The 18,531-nt window shown below is 48.4% G+C and overlaps 1 protein-coding gene across 1 annotated transcript in view; it reads right to left on the minus strand.

The window, feature by feature from the left end:
* Nucleotides 1–239: 239 nt before the first annotated feature.
* Nucleotides 240–18,531, minus strand: part of LOC311631461 (beta-galactosidase-like) — a 66,292-nt gene continuing 48,000 nt past the window's right edge. The window contains exons 13-16 of the mRNA XM_084901580.1: nucleotides 18,393–18,506; nucleotides 17,091–17,222; nucleotides 13,241–13,492; nucleotides 240–752 (exon numbers count right to left, since the gene is read on the minus strand). Of these exons, the coding sequence (XP_084757706.1) occupies nucleotides 501–752; nucleotides 13,241–13,492; nucleotides 17,091–17,222; nucleotides 18,393–18,506 (750 nt within the window). The 3' untranslated portion in view covers nucleotides 240–500. The remainder of the gene's footprint in view (nucleotides 753–13,240; nucleotides 13,493–17,090; nucleotides 17,223–18,392; nucleotides 18,507–18,531) is intronic.

Below are 18,531 nucleotides of genomic sequence, written 5' to 3' on the forward strand. Positions count from 1 at the left end.
GTCTACAGGCCCATGTTAGTGTGTGGATAAGGTGCAACCGCTACATCTAAACACACAAAACGAGATCAACCTTTGAGTGGGGACCCGAGAAGCAGCAGTCCACTAGATCAAACCAAGGCGATTTTCCATGCCTTTGAACCGCCAGCGAGTGAAGTGGCTTCTCCAGCCCACTCAAGTCTAGTTACGATTCAGATCAGAACCCGTCATTTAACGCCTGCCCAGCGTCAAGAACAGTCACATCAGGAATGCAAATTTTATTTAACAAAAAGGCATGATTCTTCCAAAGTAAAAAATCAGAAACACTCGAAAGCCTCCATTTTCCAACTCTGCAGGTACACGGAGGCCCTTGGCAAGGGGGGGAGGGGGCGGTCACTGCAAGGCTGCAGGGAAACCTCGGGTGGAAATGCACAAGCAGGATCTGTTTCCCAATCGGGCTCTGGGGCGAGCGTCGCCATGGCTCATGTGACGTATGTGGAAGGCCCGGCCCCAGGCCTGGGTCATCAGACACGGGAGTCCGGATCGTGCCGGTGACGGCTGCGGGCCACAGGGGCACTGATCACCGGCGTGTCCACGAACTCCACGGTGCACGGTTCGAGGGGCGTGTCCCCGCAGGGCGCCCGCTCCAGTTCCAGAACCACGATGGTGTTTGGGGCCGAGGTCACCAGGATGTGCCGTGGCACAAACAAGGTCATCTGGGGGCCCCGTGCCGGCCAGTAGCGACCGAGGTTAAAGCCATTAATCCACACCTGGCCCTGGAGAGAGAGACAAAGAGAAACCATTAACCCCAGCTGCCCGGATCCTGGAAACAGGAGCGCCTCCATGCACGTGGGCCGGCACGTGGGCAGGCAGTGGGCCCGCACGTGGGCCAGCCGGCAGGCCGCAGGGCTCGCCCTCCACAGCCCAGGCCTCACAGCCCAGGCCTGACCCCCAGGCCAGGCCAGCCTGGGTCCCCGCACTCCGCTGGGGTGACCGGCCACCTGGGGCAGGGGCTGAGTGGGCGATATGACAAGTTGCCCCAAAGAGCCACTCCTGCTCCAGGAAAATGCACGTTCGGCCCCACTGGCTGGCGTCAGCAGCCACTCCTCAGTGCTGGACCACAAGGGGGCATTTCGCCAAGTTTCTGCATTTCGTCCTGGGCCCTGGAGGCCTGCCTGTCCACCTGTCTCTGCACACCAGCCTCTCCCGACTCCTCTCCTCTGCACACAGAGACCAGCCTAGAGGCCCCCGGGCAGGTGAGCTTCCCTTCCATGTCCTCTGCTTCTAGAGGCGGGTGTTGACCACAGGCCTGCAGCCTGGGAACACACAGGTCCTAGGAGCTGTCCCCAAATACCCCTTCCCCGCCCCCCAGCCTGGCCGGTGTGGCTCAGTGGTTGAGCGTTGCCCTATGAACCTGAAGGTCAGAGTGTGATTCCTGGTCAGAGCACATACTGTTGGGGAGTGGTATTTTTTTTTATTTTTTATTTTAAAGTTATTTTAAAAAATATATATTTTATTGATTTTTTTACAGGGAGGAAGAGAGAGGGATAGAGAGTTAGAAACATCAATCAGCTGCCTCCTGCATGCCCCCCACCGGGGACGTGCCCACAACCAAGGTACATGCCCTTGACCGGAATCGAACGCAGGACCCCTCAGTCCACAGGCTGATGCTCTATCCACTGAGCCAAACCGGTTTTGGTGAGAGTGGGAATTTTTTGAGCATGCTTCCAGATAGAGTTGTCAGAGCTGACACCAGGCCAGGCCGTGAGATACGGTCTCATGGCCCCTTCCCAGCACTTGGGCATTCTTTCACAGAACACTGCCAGCTTTCTGAAGAACAGGCTGTCCCTGTGAACAACATGGTCAATGGTCAATGGCGTGACTCTGACGTTGCTTGGGAAAAACTGTTTTGTCTTGCGTTGCTCGTTCTGCAAAAACAGGATGTGGTTAATGTGCTTAAAAGTGGTCTTGCTCAAAGGGTCGCTGCTGCTCTCCGGACTCCCTTACTGCCAACAGTGTGGAGAATGGCAGAGTCCCTCTCCTCTCCTCTCTGAAATCAATAATATATAATTATATATTTATAAATTTGGCCTGGGCTCCAGTGGTGATTCACTTGCCTTTGCTCCACAACAATACCTGGGGTGTGGGCTTGATTCCCAGTAAGGGGTATACAGGAGGCAGCCGGTCAACGATTCTCTCTCATCATTGATGTTTCTACCTCTCTCTCTCTCTCCCTTCCTCTCTGAAATTATATATATATATATATATATATATATATATATATATATATATATATATACCAAAAAACAACCCCCCCCACCCCCCGAAGGATGAGGGGCTCATGGAGGGAGAGACGGGCCCGCCCAGTAGGGTGCTGACTGCAGGGTTTGGGTGGTTTTCACACCAGCGTCAAGTGAGGGGGGCATGTGTGCTTCAAGGAGCAGAGGGGGCCCTACGAGCTGCAGAGACAGGTTCTGGGAGTAGGAGAGGCCGCTTCCGCTTCAAATCTGGGAGCAGAAGAGAACCGCTCCCAGGAGGGCTGGCGTTTGGGGGTGGCCGCAGCCTCCCCGCAGGTGCCAGGCCTTCCCAGGACAGATGGAACCTTCGGCCACGAAGGAAGGGCAGAGGAGGGGAGATCACATACAGGAGAGAGAGGCTATGTGGGAGGAGGAAGGAAGGGAGGAAGGAAGGAAATAAATCATTCCCCACCGTGACCCAAATACAGACGATCCCGAAATATGACTTTCCGAACTGTGCAAAAGCGATCCGTATCATAAGTTACCCAAGATATTATGATAAAATAGGCTTTGTGTTAGATGATTTTGCCCAACAGTAGGCTAGGCCAGTGGTCGGCAAACCACGGCTCGAGAGCCACATGAGGCTCTTTGGCCCCTTGGGTGTGGCTCGGCGTTAGAACCACTTTTTGGACTCGCCCAGGCCAAAAACCGACTTATGCGCATGGGCCAGGAAGTTTCCATCGCACCGTACCTGAGCGCCCACACATGGTATTGTGTGGAAGAGCCACACTTGAGGGGCCAAAGAGCCGCACGTGGCTCTCGAGCCGCAGTTTTCCGACCACTGTGCTAGGCTAAGCTGTGATGCTCGGTAGGTGAGGTGTATTCAATGCACTTTCCACTTACGATGGGCTTATTGTAAACAAGGAACACCTGTGTATTGGGGGAGCGATCCTGGAGGGGCTCGGCCATGGCTGTCACCTGCTGAGCCCGATCCCCAGCATGCTCCATGTCACAGCTGCGGTCACTCACCTTAAGAGCGACTCGGTTGCTTAGCTTTGAGTATTTTTTTCAGCCCCTTTATTCCAGCTCCCTCTGAACTTCCTTGCTGGGTTCCAGTCTTAGTCCCACCACTTCCCAGCTCCTCCTATACCTGTAAGGCCTTCTCCTAGTGAACATTCCTAGTGGCCCCGCCTCCCGGGCTGCACTGTGACTGACAGGTATAACGGCAAACTGTGGCTCCTAGTTATTGATCGAAGTTGATATTATCTTTCTCCTAATTACTTCCTTAAATCTGGACACTACAGGATCTGTTCTGGTTATTCTTTTCTTCCCCAAAACCATCACCATGGTAGCCCCATTTTGAGGCTTTGGCTGCCATGTGGACTCTGCCTCCTGACTCAGCCGAACGGCTCTCCAATGGGCATGTCTCTCACCTTCCCTCTAACTTGCCCCAAACTCAGGGTTACGTCTTCTCAGGCCTTGGTTATGAACTTCTTCAGGACAACATTTTCCTCCACGCTCAGCGCTCTCTCTCTCTCTCTCTCTCTCTCTCTCTCTCTCTCTCTCTCTCTCTTTAAGATAGTTCAACTTTTTAAAAATTTTTATTGATTTTTTTACAGAGAGGAAGAGAGAGGGATAGAGAGGAACATCAATGAGAGAGAAACACTGATCAGCTGCCTCTTGCACACCCCCTACCGGGGATGTGCCCACAACCAAGGTACATGCCCTTGACTGGAATCGAACCTGGGACCCTTCAGTCCGCAGGCTGGCACTCTATTCACTGAGCCAAACTGGCCAGGGCCACTCTCCGCTCTTAACAGGATGTGCAGTAAATGGCGTTTATGGCAGTTCGGTTGCCCTTCCAAGAGAGGGGGATGAGGCATTTAGAACGAACAGACCATAGGCCCATAGCAGGGAGTCATCACCAGAACTTCCGGCAGCGATGGCGTGTCCTGTGCCGCCCCACAGAGCAGCTGTGTGCACTGGAGAGTGGCTACTGAGCGCCTGAAATGTGGCTTGTGGGAAGAAGGAAGAGAATTTTCCCTTTCAACCGATTTAAATGTAGCGGTAAATAGCCACAAGTAGCTGGTGGCTACCATACGGCTGAGGTGGGGTGAAATGCAGGCAACTTCATGATCAGATCACAATCTCCCCGCTTCTCTCCACCCCCACGGCCAGCCTTCTAGAGCGAACCATAACCAATGCCGCCTTCGTCTGCTCACAGGCCTCCCGACTGGCTTCCTCTATTAACTCTAGAACCCAGGCTCCCCTTAGCAGCCACGTGAGAATCAGGAGATTTCCTACGTTCCTGCTTCTTCCCTCCTTACCATGGCCCTCAGGCCCATGCCTTCTTCCTCCCGCCCTGTCTCTGCCACCTGCCGCTTGCTCACGCAGCTCCCCTGAACGTGTCCCCTCCCCTTGAACACACCAGGTGCTCTCCATCGCTGTCCCCCCAGATCCGAAGCCTTCTCATGGCTCAGTCTCCATCCATCACCGCCTCCTCAGAGAGAAGGGTCATGGACACCGTCCTTAGTCCTGGGCCTCCCATTCCCAGTCACTCACCACCCCTTTACTCTCTGCTGCTTTTTCTCCAGTCACTGTCACTGCTGGGTATGTGCATCCTTTGTTTGAGTCGTGGGGTATTTCCAGCACGGGCTCCATGAAGGGAAAGACTTTGTCCAAGGTGAGATTTTTGTCCAAGTGAGATTCTCAGCCCCGTTATTTCCGTCTACACCTAGCAGCACTCAGTAAATACTACTCAGGCCGATCCTTCTGCCTGGGAAAGACTCTCCTGCAAGGAGACACGAAGCTCTCCTGAAAGAATGCTTCATGTTCCTCTGCTCCTGGCTTAAGAGTTTTAGAGAACAGTGTTTACTGGAAGGAACATGACATATCTGCACTCCTTGACTAGCTCTGTGTTTTTAAAAAATATATATACATATTCCGGCTTTTGCTTCTTCTTAAGAAATTTTGCTGAAGTTACAGGTGGAGTGGAGGGTTTGCATATATTGGTAAATGCCATTTAAAAGTAGACACGCTCATGCCCTAGATCGGTGGTCGGCAAACCTCGGCTCGTGAGCCACAGGCGGCTCTTCGGCCCCTGGAGTGTGGCTCTTCCACAAAATACCACGTGCGGGCGCGCAGGTACAGAGCGATTGAAAACTTTGTGGCCCATGCGCAGAAGTCGGTTTTTGGCCTGGGCGAGTCTATTTTGAAGAAGTGGCGTTAGAACATTCAAGGGGCCAAAGAGCCGCATGTGGTTCGTGAACCGCGGTTTGCCGACCACTGCCCTAGATGGTTTGGCTCAGTAGATGGAACATTGGTCTGCGGACTGAAGGGTCCCGGGTTCGATTCCAGTCAAGCGCACATGCCTGGGTTGTGGGCTCAGTCCCCAGGAGGGTGCATGCAAGAGGCAGCCAATCATTGATGCCCTCTCATCATTGATGTTTCTCTCTCTCTCCCTCTCCCTCCTCTCTGAAATCAATTATATATATATATATATATATATATATATATATATATATAATATATATAATATATATATAATATATATAATATATATAATATAAACATATATAAAAATACATTTAAAAATAAAAATAAAAGTAGACACCCTCAGAAATGAACACAGTGAATCTCAGTGGCTTCTGGGGCTGCCCCGGCCAATGTCTGCATGACACTGTCTGACTTTCTCTGCCCACAGCCTGACCCTCGGCAGACTTCCCCTCTTGGCTATTATTACTAAGGTGATCATAGAATAAATGTTAGGTTCCAGGAAACGGCTGACCTACTTCATCAATCAGGCAGATAGGAATCTGTTTTAAATTCTTTAGATAAATCAATCCTCTCCTACGAATTTAAACCAAGTGTTCCAATGCTGTTTCAGGTCACAGTTTAAAAACTTTTCTAATTTGGCTAAGAGTTCATTTAAAAAAATGAACAAACTCGGATCCAATGTTGGTTCTGTCACACTCTGAGAGAAGGCACTTAGACACTCAGAGAACTTAGAACGGGAGAGACAGAGGTCCATCTTTCCAGGCTAAAGGGCTCTCACCACACATCATTCATAAGTAACTGTCATGCTAACTTGGGAGAAAGAAAAAAAAATTTTTTTAAGGGAAAATAGTGAAGATGTTAGATGAGATGTTAAATGTCACAGGGGGAAAAAAATGAAAAATCTTCTTCCCTCCGACCCAAAGCCATCTGAAGCTGATGCAAACCACACCTCTTTGCTTCCTTCTTGATCTTACAGTAATAAAGTTAAATAGCTTTATGGTTTCTCGGTATTTTAGACCTAAACAGAACTGAAGCCATGGAAACCTAAACTATTAGCATAAACGATGCATCACTTCCTCCTCTCCCAGAAGCCCAAGTATAAATTCCTTTCCTTCGAGACTCCCAAAAGTCCCATTTCTTGACCGCTCCTATGGAGTACCCTACCTAACAGTCATTGTACCCCCTCACACATCTGGACCAGCGCTAAGGACTGCTGAGGGAAGACTGCCTGCAGGCAGCCATATCATATGTGTTACAAAGCCCAGGCCCTAAAAACCGTGGGGGACACTCCTTCCCTCAGAGCTTACTTACTCCCGCTGACACACAATTTTCACAAGTTTTACTTACTCAATTAATATGTATTTATAGAAAGCAACCTGATTATCTAGTTTTCACGTTCACAGGACTTGTGACAAGAAACAACAACTTAGATGGAAATGGTGTAGGGGGTAAGAATAATTGTAAACCGGGCCAGGAAAGTTTAAAAAGCATATCAAATTCAGAATGAAAGTAGTAGGGTCATCAAAGAGTACTGAGACCTGTGGCAGACTGCAGAAATGGCCACCATTCTCTGCAGCTCCTCCTAGCAGGGGTCAGAATCTGCTTCCCCATCCCTTGGGCCAAGGCAGTCTGATGACTTGTCCTGGCCAAAGAACGTGGAAGAAGTGGTACATGAATTCTAACCCGAGCCTTAAGCAGACGCACACATTTGTATTTTTTCTTTGAATCCTGCCAGTCACCAGGAGAACAAGCCTAGAATGGCTCACAGGACTAAGGGGAATATTTTTTTTATTTATTATTAAATTATTATCTGTGTACATATCTTACCATTGCCCCCCCCCCCCCATACATAGCTTCCCTCCCCAGAGTTTTGTGTCCATTGGTTGTACTTATATGCATGTATACAAGTCCTTCGGTTGATCTCTTATCTCCCCCAGATCTCCCTACCCTCCCCGCTATAATTTGACAGTCTGCTTGTTGCTTTACTGTCTCTATATCTATCCTTTGGTTCATCAGTTTATAATGTTCTTTATTATCCATAAATGAGTGAGGTCATGTGGTGTTTCTCTTTCATTGACTGGCTTATTTCACTCAGCATGATGTTCTCCAATTCCAACCAGGTTGCCGCAAATGATGAGAATTCCTTCTTTTTTATGGCAGCATAGTATTCCATTGTGTAGATGTACCATAGTTTTTTGATCCAATCATCTGCTGACGGGCACCTAGGCTGTTTCCAAATCCTAGCTATTGTAGATTGTGCTGCTATGGGGAATATGTTACTTCCACTCACAGGTGTATTATGAAGGATACAACTCAGGGGTGGCCAGGTGGAAGAGATGCACAGGACAAAAGCCTCCCAACCCTCTTCAGGTGCACTGCCCAGCACCTGGATGTGCTCACAGAGGCTCTCCAGATCTCCTGTGCTAGACCTCCCCCCCCCCCCCAGACCTTCCCCAGAGGTTGCGGGGGCGGAGGGGAGGGGAATGGATGGGGCTGAAAGTTCCAACCCTCAAATTACATAGTCTTCCCGGTATATAATAGGGGAAGGATAGGACTGGTGACAAAAGGGATTTGTCATCTCTTTGTTAAAAATTCCTTTTTTCTTTTTAAATACATTTTATTGATTTTTCTTTTTACAGAGAGGAAGAGAGAGGGATAGAGAGTTAGAAACATAAATGAGAGAGAAACATCGATCAGCTGCCTCCTACACACCTCCTACTGGGGATGTGCCCGCAACCTAGGTACATGCCCTTGACCAGAATCGAACCTGGGACCTTTCAGTCCGCAGGCTGACACTCGGTTTTGGCTAAAAACTCTTATTTCATGATTTAAATTTTTTTTTTTTTTTTTTTACATTTTGAAAAAGGTGTTTGCCTTTAAAAAAATAAAATTGGTTTTAGTATATTTTGATTCTTAGCTTTTCAAAGCATAATTCTGGTTGAGGACACGTGGGCCATGCTCTGATACACCTGAGCCTACAAGTGGCTAAAAAAACGCAGGAAGGCAGCAGAGGACATTCACATGCGGTGTATCCACACCGTGTGAGGGAGAGAGAAGCAGCACAGACGCCACTGCACTGGCAGAACACAGTCCAATCTGGTCCATCTTGGGAGTTTGTGGTCAGACGAGAGCTCTCGCCTGTGTCTCTTGGCTACAGCAAACCATGCCTGACTGCTTCCCATCGAAATCCCAGCTGACGTTCAGGCATTTAACCAGAAAGCCACATCCGACACGAGCAGAGCCAGAGTGATAAGAGATTTTTTATCTCATGAATCACTCTTACCAGTGGCTCCATTCACTCAATCAAGGTCATTTCTTTACAGCAAGTGAGTAGCTTAAGCCGAGAGGCGGGAAGCAGGAGCCTTGTCAGGGCCGCCCTGATGGAGGAGGGCGGGTGTGCCAGAGACAGAGTCTTAGACATGGTCACTGGGTCCATCCTCACTCCCCACCCCCCACAGTCAGCACTCAGCGCCCCGGGGGAGTGGGCTCTGTCTGTTCTGTGCGTGCTGATCAGGAGCTGGTCAGGGGCAGTCCTCAGCACCAAGAACACTGCTGGTCAGAAAAACACAGATGCTCCATTTTATGTCTGTTGTATGTATGTCCTCTCATCTCAGACCTGCACAACCCGGTCCACAAATCCTGTGGATGGGCATGCACGTGTGCGTGTGTGTGTGTGTGTGTGTGTGTGTGTGTGTGTGTGAGAGAGAGAGAGAGAGAGAGAGAGAGAGAGAGAGAGAGAGTGAGTGTAGAAAGCCTTATTTTGATATAATTCACAGCCATACAATTTCACTCATTTAAACTGTATAGTGCAGTGGTTTTTAGCATACTACAGAGCTATGCAACTGTCACCACAATCAATTCTAGAATATTTTCATCACTCCAAAAAAATACCCTGCACCCTTTAGTAGTGAGTCCCCACCCCCCACCCCAACCCTCCCCTTCTCCCTTCTCTGCTCTAGGCAACCAGGAATCTTCCTGTGTCAATAGATTTGCCAATTCTGGACTTTTCATGTAAGTGGAATCATACCAAATGTATGGTTTGTGACTAGCTTCTTCTTTTTTAATATATTTTATTGATTTTTTACAGAGAGGAGGAGAGAGGGATAGAGAGCTAGAACCGTTGATGAGAGAGAAACATCGACCAGCTGCCTCTTGCACACCCCCTACCAGGATGTGCCCGAAACCAATGTACAAGCTCTTGACCGGAATCGAACCTGGGACCTTTCAGTCCACAGACTGACGCTCTACCACTGAGCCAAACTGGTTTCGGCTGTGACTAGCTTCTTTTATTTAACATATTTTCAAGGTTCATCCATGTTGTGCCATGTATTATTATATTGACTGGCTGCCTCCTGCATGCCCCTTACTGGGGATGGAGCCCTAAACCCAGGCATGTGCCCTTGACCAGAATCAAACCTGGGACCCTATCCACTGAGCCAGACCAGCCTGGGTTGTACCATGTATTAGTACTTCATTTCTTTTTATTGCTGAATGATAGTCCATTATACAGATATACCACATTTTGTCTATTCAGTCATCGGTTGATGGACATTTGGTTTTTCCGTCTTTTGGCAATTTGGGATAAAGCTGGTGTGAACATTTGTATACGAGTTTTAGAGTGAATATATGGACTAGATGGACTTTGGGGCTCTGAACCCACTGACACATTCAATAATATTGTGTATATAGGTACTTTTGAAGCATGAAGATGCAGATCATTCGTCAGACTGATGAAACCAGTCAAGAGCCTAGCAGTGTTTCCCAAAGTGTGGTACGCGTACCCCCAGGGGTACAGGAAGAGTTTGGTGGGGGTATGCATTGCACCGGAGTTCGGTGGGGATATGCACTGCACTGTGCTTAGCGGCGCCTAATTCTACGTTCTCATGAGTACGAGGGGTACTCAGCGTTACGAAAATTATAGAAGGAGTACACATATGTCAAAAGTTTGGGAAACACTGGCCTAGAGGATTAGCACAGACTCTTCATTGGTCTTTGAGGCCTTGCTCAATGCTGCCTGCCTTTTCAAGTGGGCCTCCAAGTCAGACAAACCCCGGGCTCAGGCAGCTGTTCCACCACCTACTTCCGTACCTCACACCTCTCTGAGCCTCTATCTGCTCATCTGCAAACGAGATAATGACAGACATCCTACCGCATGTGCCACTCTTGATGTTTATGGAGATAGCGCCTCTAAAGTTCTGAGCAGAATGCCTGGGTCTGTCACTCTTGAGTGTGACTCCTTTATGACCTGGCCAGGGTGAACCCCCTCTGACCTCCAAAACGCCCCCTGCTTTTCCATTTCTGCACCTTAGCTTCTATTACTCTTCCATCTGAAAACCCCTTCCCTGACAAATTCTGATGAAGGGCCTTCTGTCCTTCAGGTCTGTTTCAAGCTCCATCGGAGCCACCCAGCACTTCTGATAACCCCTGTCACAGACATGTCCTTTTTCTGATTTGCATCTCTGCAAAATTCTTTCTCTTAAGGCACTAAATTGATGCCACTTGGTGAGCAATGATTTGTGTTTGGGTCTTCTCGTTTGCTTTAGCCCTGTATCCGTAGCACCCTCCTCACTCCCATTTGCTTCCTTCCCAGGGTTCAGCAACACAGGCATCTGTGCCCCGTTTTAACCTAAAAGTAATTACAGCCGTAGCTGGTTTGGCTCAGTGGACAGAGCACTGAAGGGTCCCGGGTTTGATTCCAGCTAAGAACACATGTCCAGGTTGCGGGCTCAATCCCCAATAAGGGGGTGTGCAGGAGGCAGCCGATCAATGAGTCTCTCTCATCACCAACATTTTTTTCTCTCTCCCTCACGCTTCCTCTTTGAAATCAGTTTTTAGAAAAAAAATGTAGCTCTTGTTCATGATTGCAAACATGGCAATTAAAAAAAAAAAAACTTCATTGATTTTTACAGAGAGGAAGGGAGAGGGATAGAGAGTTAGAAATATTGATGAGAGAGAATCATCGATCAGCTGCCTCCTGCACACCCCCCACCGAATGTGCCCGCAACCAAGGTACATGGCCTTGACTGGAATCGAACCTGGGACCCTTCAGTCCACAGGTCGATGCTCTAGCCACTGAGCCAAACTGGTCAGGGCTGAAATTTAAAAAAAAAAAAAAAAAAAGCAATTACAGTATTCAGGTGAAGGAGGAGGAGGAGGGTAGGGTGGTGAATAAGCACGGCACTTAAAAAAATCTCCCTCCTGAAACTTATGACTCAGTGGGTGAAATCGAGGTTCCGACCTACATGTGATAAAGCATCATGATGGAGTCCAGGTGGGGCACAGAGGGCCTCAAAGGAGGACGGGACCAGTCCTTTCTGGACTAAGGGTCTAGGAAGGTTTCCTAGAGGAGTTCATGTCCGTCTTGACAGGTGAACATGTGATGGCTAGGTGGGCAGAGTGAGGGAATAAAAAAAGCATGAACAAGGAGAATACAAGATACAGCAGAACCCCAAGAGGGAGGAGGGGAAAAGGAAGGGAGCAAGGGAACAGGAACAAGCCTGTTAGCTAGGGTTGGTTCATCCAAGGAGGGCTCTACTTCGTTTTTAGGTCCTGGAGACCCCAAATATCACTTCTCGGCTGCAACACAGGACTTGGCAGAGGGAGAGGGAAAGGCTGACAAATGCAGGGGGGAGTATGAGAAGGGATCTCAGCCTGGAGGAATGTGGGGAGGGGATTCAGAGCTTAGACTTCCTCCTAGAGGCCACTTGGCAGGAAGTGAGGTGGAGGCAGAGAGATAAGAATGACAGGAAGCGGAGGGAACAAAGGAGTCACACCTGACAGCAGACCAGAGGGTGTGTCCTCCGTGGGGGAGGTGGCCTAAGGAGGGTGGGGAAGGTTAGCAAGGCCAGCTGAGGAGGGGGAAGAGGCTGACCGGGGCCTCCAGAGGCAGGACAGAGTGAGAGGACTGTGGCCCCGATGAATGCACTGGAGAGGTCCCTGGGAGTCCCCCAGTTACTGTGAGCCAGTAAAGGCCAATGGTAGACCCAGTCAAGATGGAGGATGAACAAGGAGACAAGGAATTGATGGATGGCTCTTAGAAACAGATAGTGGTGATGTCTGGACTGGATAGAAAGCAATCGCAGCCCTAATGGTGGAAAGTTTCAGGTCAGCAGTAAAATCCAAGAGCAGGCTTCGGAGGCATGAGAGTTTGGGGAATAGAAACACGTGGCCAGAGAGAGGATATTAGAGCTTAAAACTCCAGAGCTACGTACACCAAGACATACCATATGCTGGATCATAAGACAAGTCTCAATACATTTAAGAAGATTGTGGAACCATTACCACAATTGAATTCTGGAACATTTCCATCACCCCAGAAAGAAACCCCATAACCATGCAGTCAACTCTTCATTCACACTATCAGCCCCTGGCAAACATTAATCTACTTTTTGTCTCTATCGATTTCCCTTAAAAAAAAAAATAATTTATTTATATATATATATATATATATTTATATTTATATATAATTATATTTATATATAATTATATATATATATTTATATATATATAAAATTGATTTTCTTACAGAGAGGAAGGGAGAGGGATAGAGAGCTGGAAACATCTATCAGCTGCCTCCTGCACACCTCCTACCAAGGTACATGCCCTTGCCTGGAATCAAACCTGAGACCTTTCAGTCCACAGGCCAACTCTCTATTCACTGAGCAAAACCAGTTAGGGCTTGACTCTTTATTAAACACTAAAAACCAGATACCTGAGGCTTGAATTCAAACACTTCCTATGAAGACAGGTACCTTGGTCCACCCAGGAAACTGGAGAAAGGTGTCCTGGGGCAAGTCTGGGATTCCGCTGGGAATGGAGAAGTTCCCCACATAAAAGGCCGGGAGGGTGTAGTTAGACGAGTGGGCAGGGGCCTCACTGTGGTGGCTTCCGTCGTCACTTCCATGCCAGCCGCCCATGTGGCACACAGCGTTCTCCATGTCCAGCGGGAAGATCGCCCAGTCTGTGAGGTTACTGGAGTTGAGGGTCAAGTTAGAAATCAGACCCTGCAAAGGAGAAACAGAGCAATGAGCTGGGGTGGGGAGGAAAAGGCGTGAAGTGTCTGTGTTCCAGCCCTGAGTTCCTGGGGAAAGCAAACTGGGACAGGAAACACCAGCCATAGTACAAGAGACTCAAACGGCGCGTACATCCACGTGGCACGGGATCTGGCTAGGGGAGAAGCACATCTCCTTGGAAAGACGTTTGCTTCCCAAACCACAGCTTTCGCTCTCCTTTGCAGGCCAGGGGTCCCCGCAAAAGGCCCAGAAAGGGGGTTGAGCTACTAGAGCTTTCAACCCCAAGCCCCCAATCTTCAGTGTTTGACTCAGCAGAGCCATTGCTAGAAGGGAAGAGAAGATGGGATCTGAGGAATGCAAAAGCACATGCAGCTCACTGTGGACGGAGTGGACAGACCCTGCCCCTGACATGTAACCCGGAGTAAGCAAGTCTTGACCTTGGGCTCCTCAGCAGCACCTACAAGGATGATCACATCTGAGTCCACTCACCTGGTGTAAGGACTAGTAAATGAGATACTACACATGAGCACACTTTGTTCCAAGACCCTCAGCAGATGCCTGAAACCGCGGGTAGTATGTTTTCCCCTATCCATACATATATAGAAACATAGAAACATACATACATACATACATTGTAGAGAGCCGTCTGGGAAGGCACATGGACATTCTTTTAATTCTTATCAGCTGAGCCAGAGGTCACTGGCAGAATCCTGTTATCAGTACCGATTTCTTATCTTTATCCATGTGCTTGGAATGAGGAACAAATAGGGACCTTGACTTACCCAGATCGTGATATGCTAAATCTTATACCAAAAAAATATATATAAAAAAAAAAAAAAAAATGAGGAGCTTACCCAGACCTTGATGAATAGGATCTGGGCACGCCCGAATCTCCTTTTGACCTTAAACTCTCCTTTGGAAGCCAATCAATATGCTGTGTTGTCTGTGGTGAGTGTGACTGTTTCTCCATCAGAGAGATGGCGCCCACCTAGCTCCCAGCTTTATGAATCTATTTCTGCCTCTTGTCTCTTTCTTTCTCTAATTTCTTCATCCCCAGCTCCTCCACTCAAGAACCTGTCATTTTCTGTGCGGGACTCAGAAAACAGAGAAAATGCCCACCGCAATACATATCTTTTCACTTAAAGAATGCACTTTGGGCCGAAACCGGTTTGGCTCAGTGGTAGAGCATCGGTCTGCGGACTGAAAGGTCCCGGGTTCGATTCCGGTCAGGGGCATGTACGTTGGTTGCGGGCACATCCCCAGTAGGGGGTGTGCAAGAGGCAGCTGGTCCATGTTTCTCTCTCATTGACGTTTCTAGCTCTCTATCTCTCTCCCTTCCTCTCTGTAAAAAATCAATAAAATATATTTAAAAAAAAAAAAAAGAAAAAAAAAAAAGAATGTACTTTGGGGCTTCTCTCTGGCATATCAGAATTGCCAGCACAAGTACTTTTGTGCTTTGGGTCCATTAGTAAGTAAAATGATGGTTGCTTGAACACAAGCTCTGTGATACTACAACAGTAGATCTGATAACTTAGCTGCTATGGGATTGGTGAGCGATTGGTGTACAACGTGGAGACGCTGGACAAAGGGATCATTCCAGGCAGGGTGGAGCAGGACAGCATGAGATTTCATCACACTACTTGCAATGTAAAGCTGGAATTGCTTCTGGAATTTTCCATTTAATATTTTTAGCCCATGGTTGACTGTGGGTAACTGAAATTGTAGACGTGAAAGTGTGGCTACTGAATCCATCGAGGCATAGAAAGTGCAGTGGTGATGATGGCGATCCTCAGAGGTGTATTCTGAAGCTGCTCTGTTTGTCCAATGAGGGCAGGGGGCAGGTGTCTAACTTCCCCTTCTTGGCCTTTTATGTGGAAGATCACCCCCATCCCCAGGGAGATCCCAAATCTGTCTCAGACCATCTCTCAATAGCAAGCCTCCACGCTCACAGAGTAATGCAACACACATTAGCCAGGCACCTGTGTACTGGGGCCCCGGAGACTACATTAGCATTCCTGTCGCTCCATGGGTCAGTGTGGCTGCTGAGAGCCAGGCAGGAAGGCCACTGATTATAATCCTCAACAGGGACATTTCTTCTTTTTTAAAAAAAAAAATATATTTTATTGATCTTTTACAGAGAGGAAGGGAGACAGATAGTTAGAAACATCGATGAGAGAGAAACATAGATCAAACCCCCCTACTGGGGATTGAGCCTGCATCCTGGGCATGTGCCCTTGACCAGAATTGAACCTGGGACCCTTCAGTCCACAGGCTGATGCTAAGTCCACTGAGCCAAACTGGCCAGGGCACAGGGACATTTCTGGTGGAGACACAGGTGGCCCCTGCGTGGCCATTCCCTAAGACTATCATTGCCTTCGCTCTGAGCTGCCACATAGAGCGACAGGAAATAGCCCCAGACACCCATCCTGTCCTAGACTGGGTGGCGCTATCACTCCCTCCACGCAGGCCTTTTCTCTTCTAGCACACGGTGAGACGGCAGAGGATCTATCTCAACACCCTTACCTCCCAAAGCACCTCGCAGAGTGTGAGCTTAACAAAGGTTTGTCGAGTAATGCTCTAAACATATGTGTGAGAAAAATATGTTTGGCTTAGACACGTGGACATGGTAACCGGCAGAGGCGAGAGGCAGGGCACCGGGGGTTTGCACAGCTAAGAGTGTCATGGATGGTCCACACCCAGAAAGCGGAACAAACCCAATGCGAAGCTGGCTTTGTTGGCAAGTGAGTGCCTCTCGAAAGCCGGGTGGGTTTCATAAGCAAAGGAAGAGCACAGCGGAGTGGTTTCCTCTTGCTGTTTCTTTCTACAGGATGGCTGAACTCAAACACAAGGGAAGGGTTCTGTCTGCAGAGGAAAACAGGTCTTCAAAACAACCCACCTTCTAGGCTGCAAAACAAATCAGGGCAGGTTTATTCATCCAAGTTTACTCTTTTTTTTTTTTTTTTTTTTTTTTTTTTTGTAGAGAGAGAGGGAGAGAGAAAAGCATCCATATGAAAGAGAAACATCAATGGGCAACCTCCTGCATGACCCGTTCTGGGGATCAAGCCAGCAATCCCGGCCTGTGCCCTGACAGGGAATTGAACTGGCACCCTTTTGGTATTGGAACAACGCTCATCAGAGCCACACTGGCCAGGGCTACAGTGTGTGTGTGTGTGTGTGTGTGTGTGTGTGTGTGTGTGTGTTTTGTTTTGTTTTTAATCCTCAAGGATATTTTTCCATTGATTTTTAGAGAGAGTTGGAGAGGGAAAGATAGAAATATCGATGTGAGAAAAACACATTGATTGGTGACCAGGGCCCGGGCCAGGGAGGAGCCTGCAATCAAGGTGCATGCCTTTGACCCTTGACTGGAATCAAACCCGGGACCTTTCAGTCTGCAGGCTGATTCTCTATTCACTGAGCCGAACCGGCGAGGCCAGTGTGTGTGCTTTTAAGAATTGCTTCTATGTGAACAGAACTGAAGGGAAAGAACGTGGGAGCATATTTAAATAGATTTACAAAAATTTCCTCAGGTGGCTTAGGCACAGTCCTGCCAACCTTTGCACCTCACTCCTAACAGCAAGGCCGGTCCTACCTTATAATCATTCATAAAATGGCCGTAGTTCACACGCCCCATGTTCTCCACCAGAAGGTCCAGCGTGGCTCCAGCTTTCCCCGTTATGTTCAGAGTAGTCACATTGTCCCGGTCAAGGACTCCCTGGGGGACCTGTGGGTTCAAAGCCAAATGAGATTTACCTAAGGTGGGAAGATCCGCAGAGAGGCAGCTCGCTACGTTAATTCAGCAGCATTTTCCTGCCTTGGGGGGGCCACTGGGCTTGGGAGGAAATGCTTTGATGGCCCCTTTGTCCAAGCCACCGGCCAGGTGGTCCACTTCCTCCAATCACTGCCTTCTCTCTAAGCAGCTGTGAGCAAAAAGGTCTCCACTGGTTTCCTCTGCGCTGGAATTTTCCCTTCGTGTCTATTTTTAATAGAAGGGGAATGGAGGATTCAAACAATTCCAGGGGAGGATTCCCCCCACAGGAGCCTCTTTGTGTTGTCTGGCGCAAAAGGCAGTTAAAAAAAAAAAAAAAAAAAAAAAAAAAAAAGCTTCTAAACAACATGGTGAGTTGAAACAAAATCAGATAAACAAGATAAAAATCAGAGTTAGGTGGAGTGCTCTCACCTCAAAATACCTAATACCAAGAAAATTATATAATAGAATGAACGGAAACAACAGGTATTTTAGCAACAACACATTCCTAATTTTTTAAAAAAATGGGATTTAAAAAAATTAATGTTTCTGACCATCATTCAGAAACACAACTCCTAGATTGAATCCCAAGAAGCAAGTGCCATCGGCACACACACAACATCTTAGAAACGTGCTCCCAATGAAAATAAAGCAGCGGATGACAGTGGGACGGGAATATTTTAATTTGGAACTTTCTGAACCAGTTTTCTTGGTTAGGTTACTCCCTTCGTGTCTTCTTTCACACGGACGTTTTCACTGAGAGGAACGGAAACCCTAACGTGGGTCTTGGTTATGAAACGAAGTTCTCTGTGGATTGTAGCTGTAATCGTCATGAGCAGTCCTTCTTCAGAATATTATTTCTCATAAATGAGTCACCACTTGGTGTCTACAAAAAGGACCCGGTCCCCTAGAAGCCAAGGGGACATAGGATGGCCTTGGGCTGGGGAGACCAGAAAGGTTTCCGAGAAGGTGGGGGCAGGGGGCTTGGACGGGGCCCTCCAGGTTAAGAAGGGTGAGGGGGTGTATCAGGCAGATGGAGCACGAGTGAGGCCACCTAAGGTTGAAAAGGAGGACCGAGGTCATGAAGCCAAGTGCAGACACACATCCCCCTGTGGGGCAGATCCACCGTCCGGAGACCACGCTTACCCCGTCCACGGAGACGTAGGCCCGGTCGTGAATGCCCCTGTGGGGTGAGGAGAGAGGGGTTGGCTCGCTGCAGTCTTCGGGAAGAGTGGTTCGGTACAGCACAAACCCAAGATACTGGTGAGAGAAGGATGAAAGACAA

The sequence above is a fragment of the Pipistrellus hanaki genome, assembly GCF_964339955.1.
Source record: "Pipistrellus hanaki genome assembly, chromosome: 13".
NCBI lineage: Eukaryota > Metazoa > Chordata > Mammalia > Chiroptera > Vespertilionidae > Pipistrellus > Pipistrellus hanaki.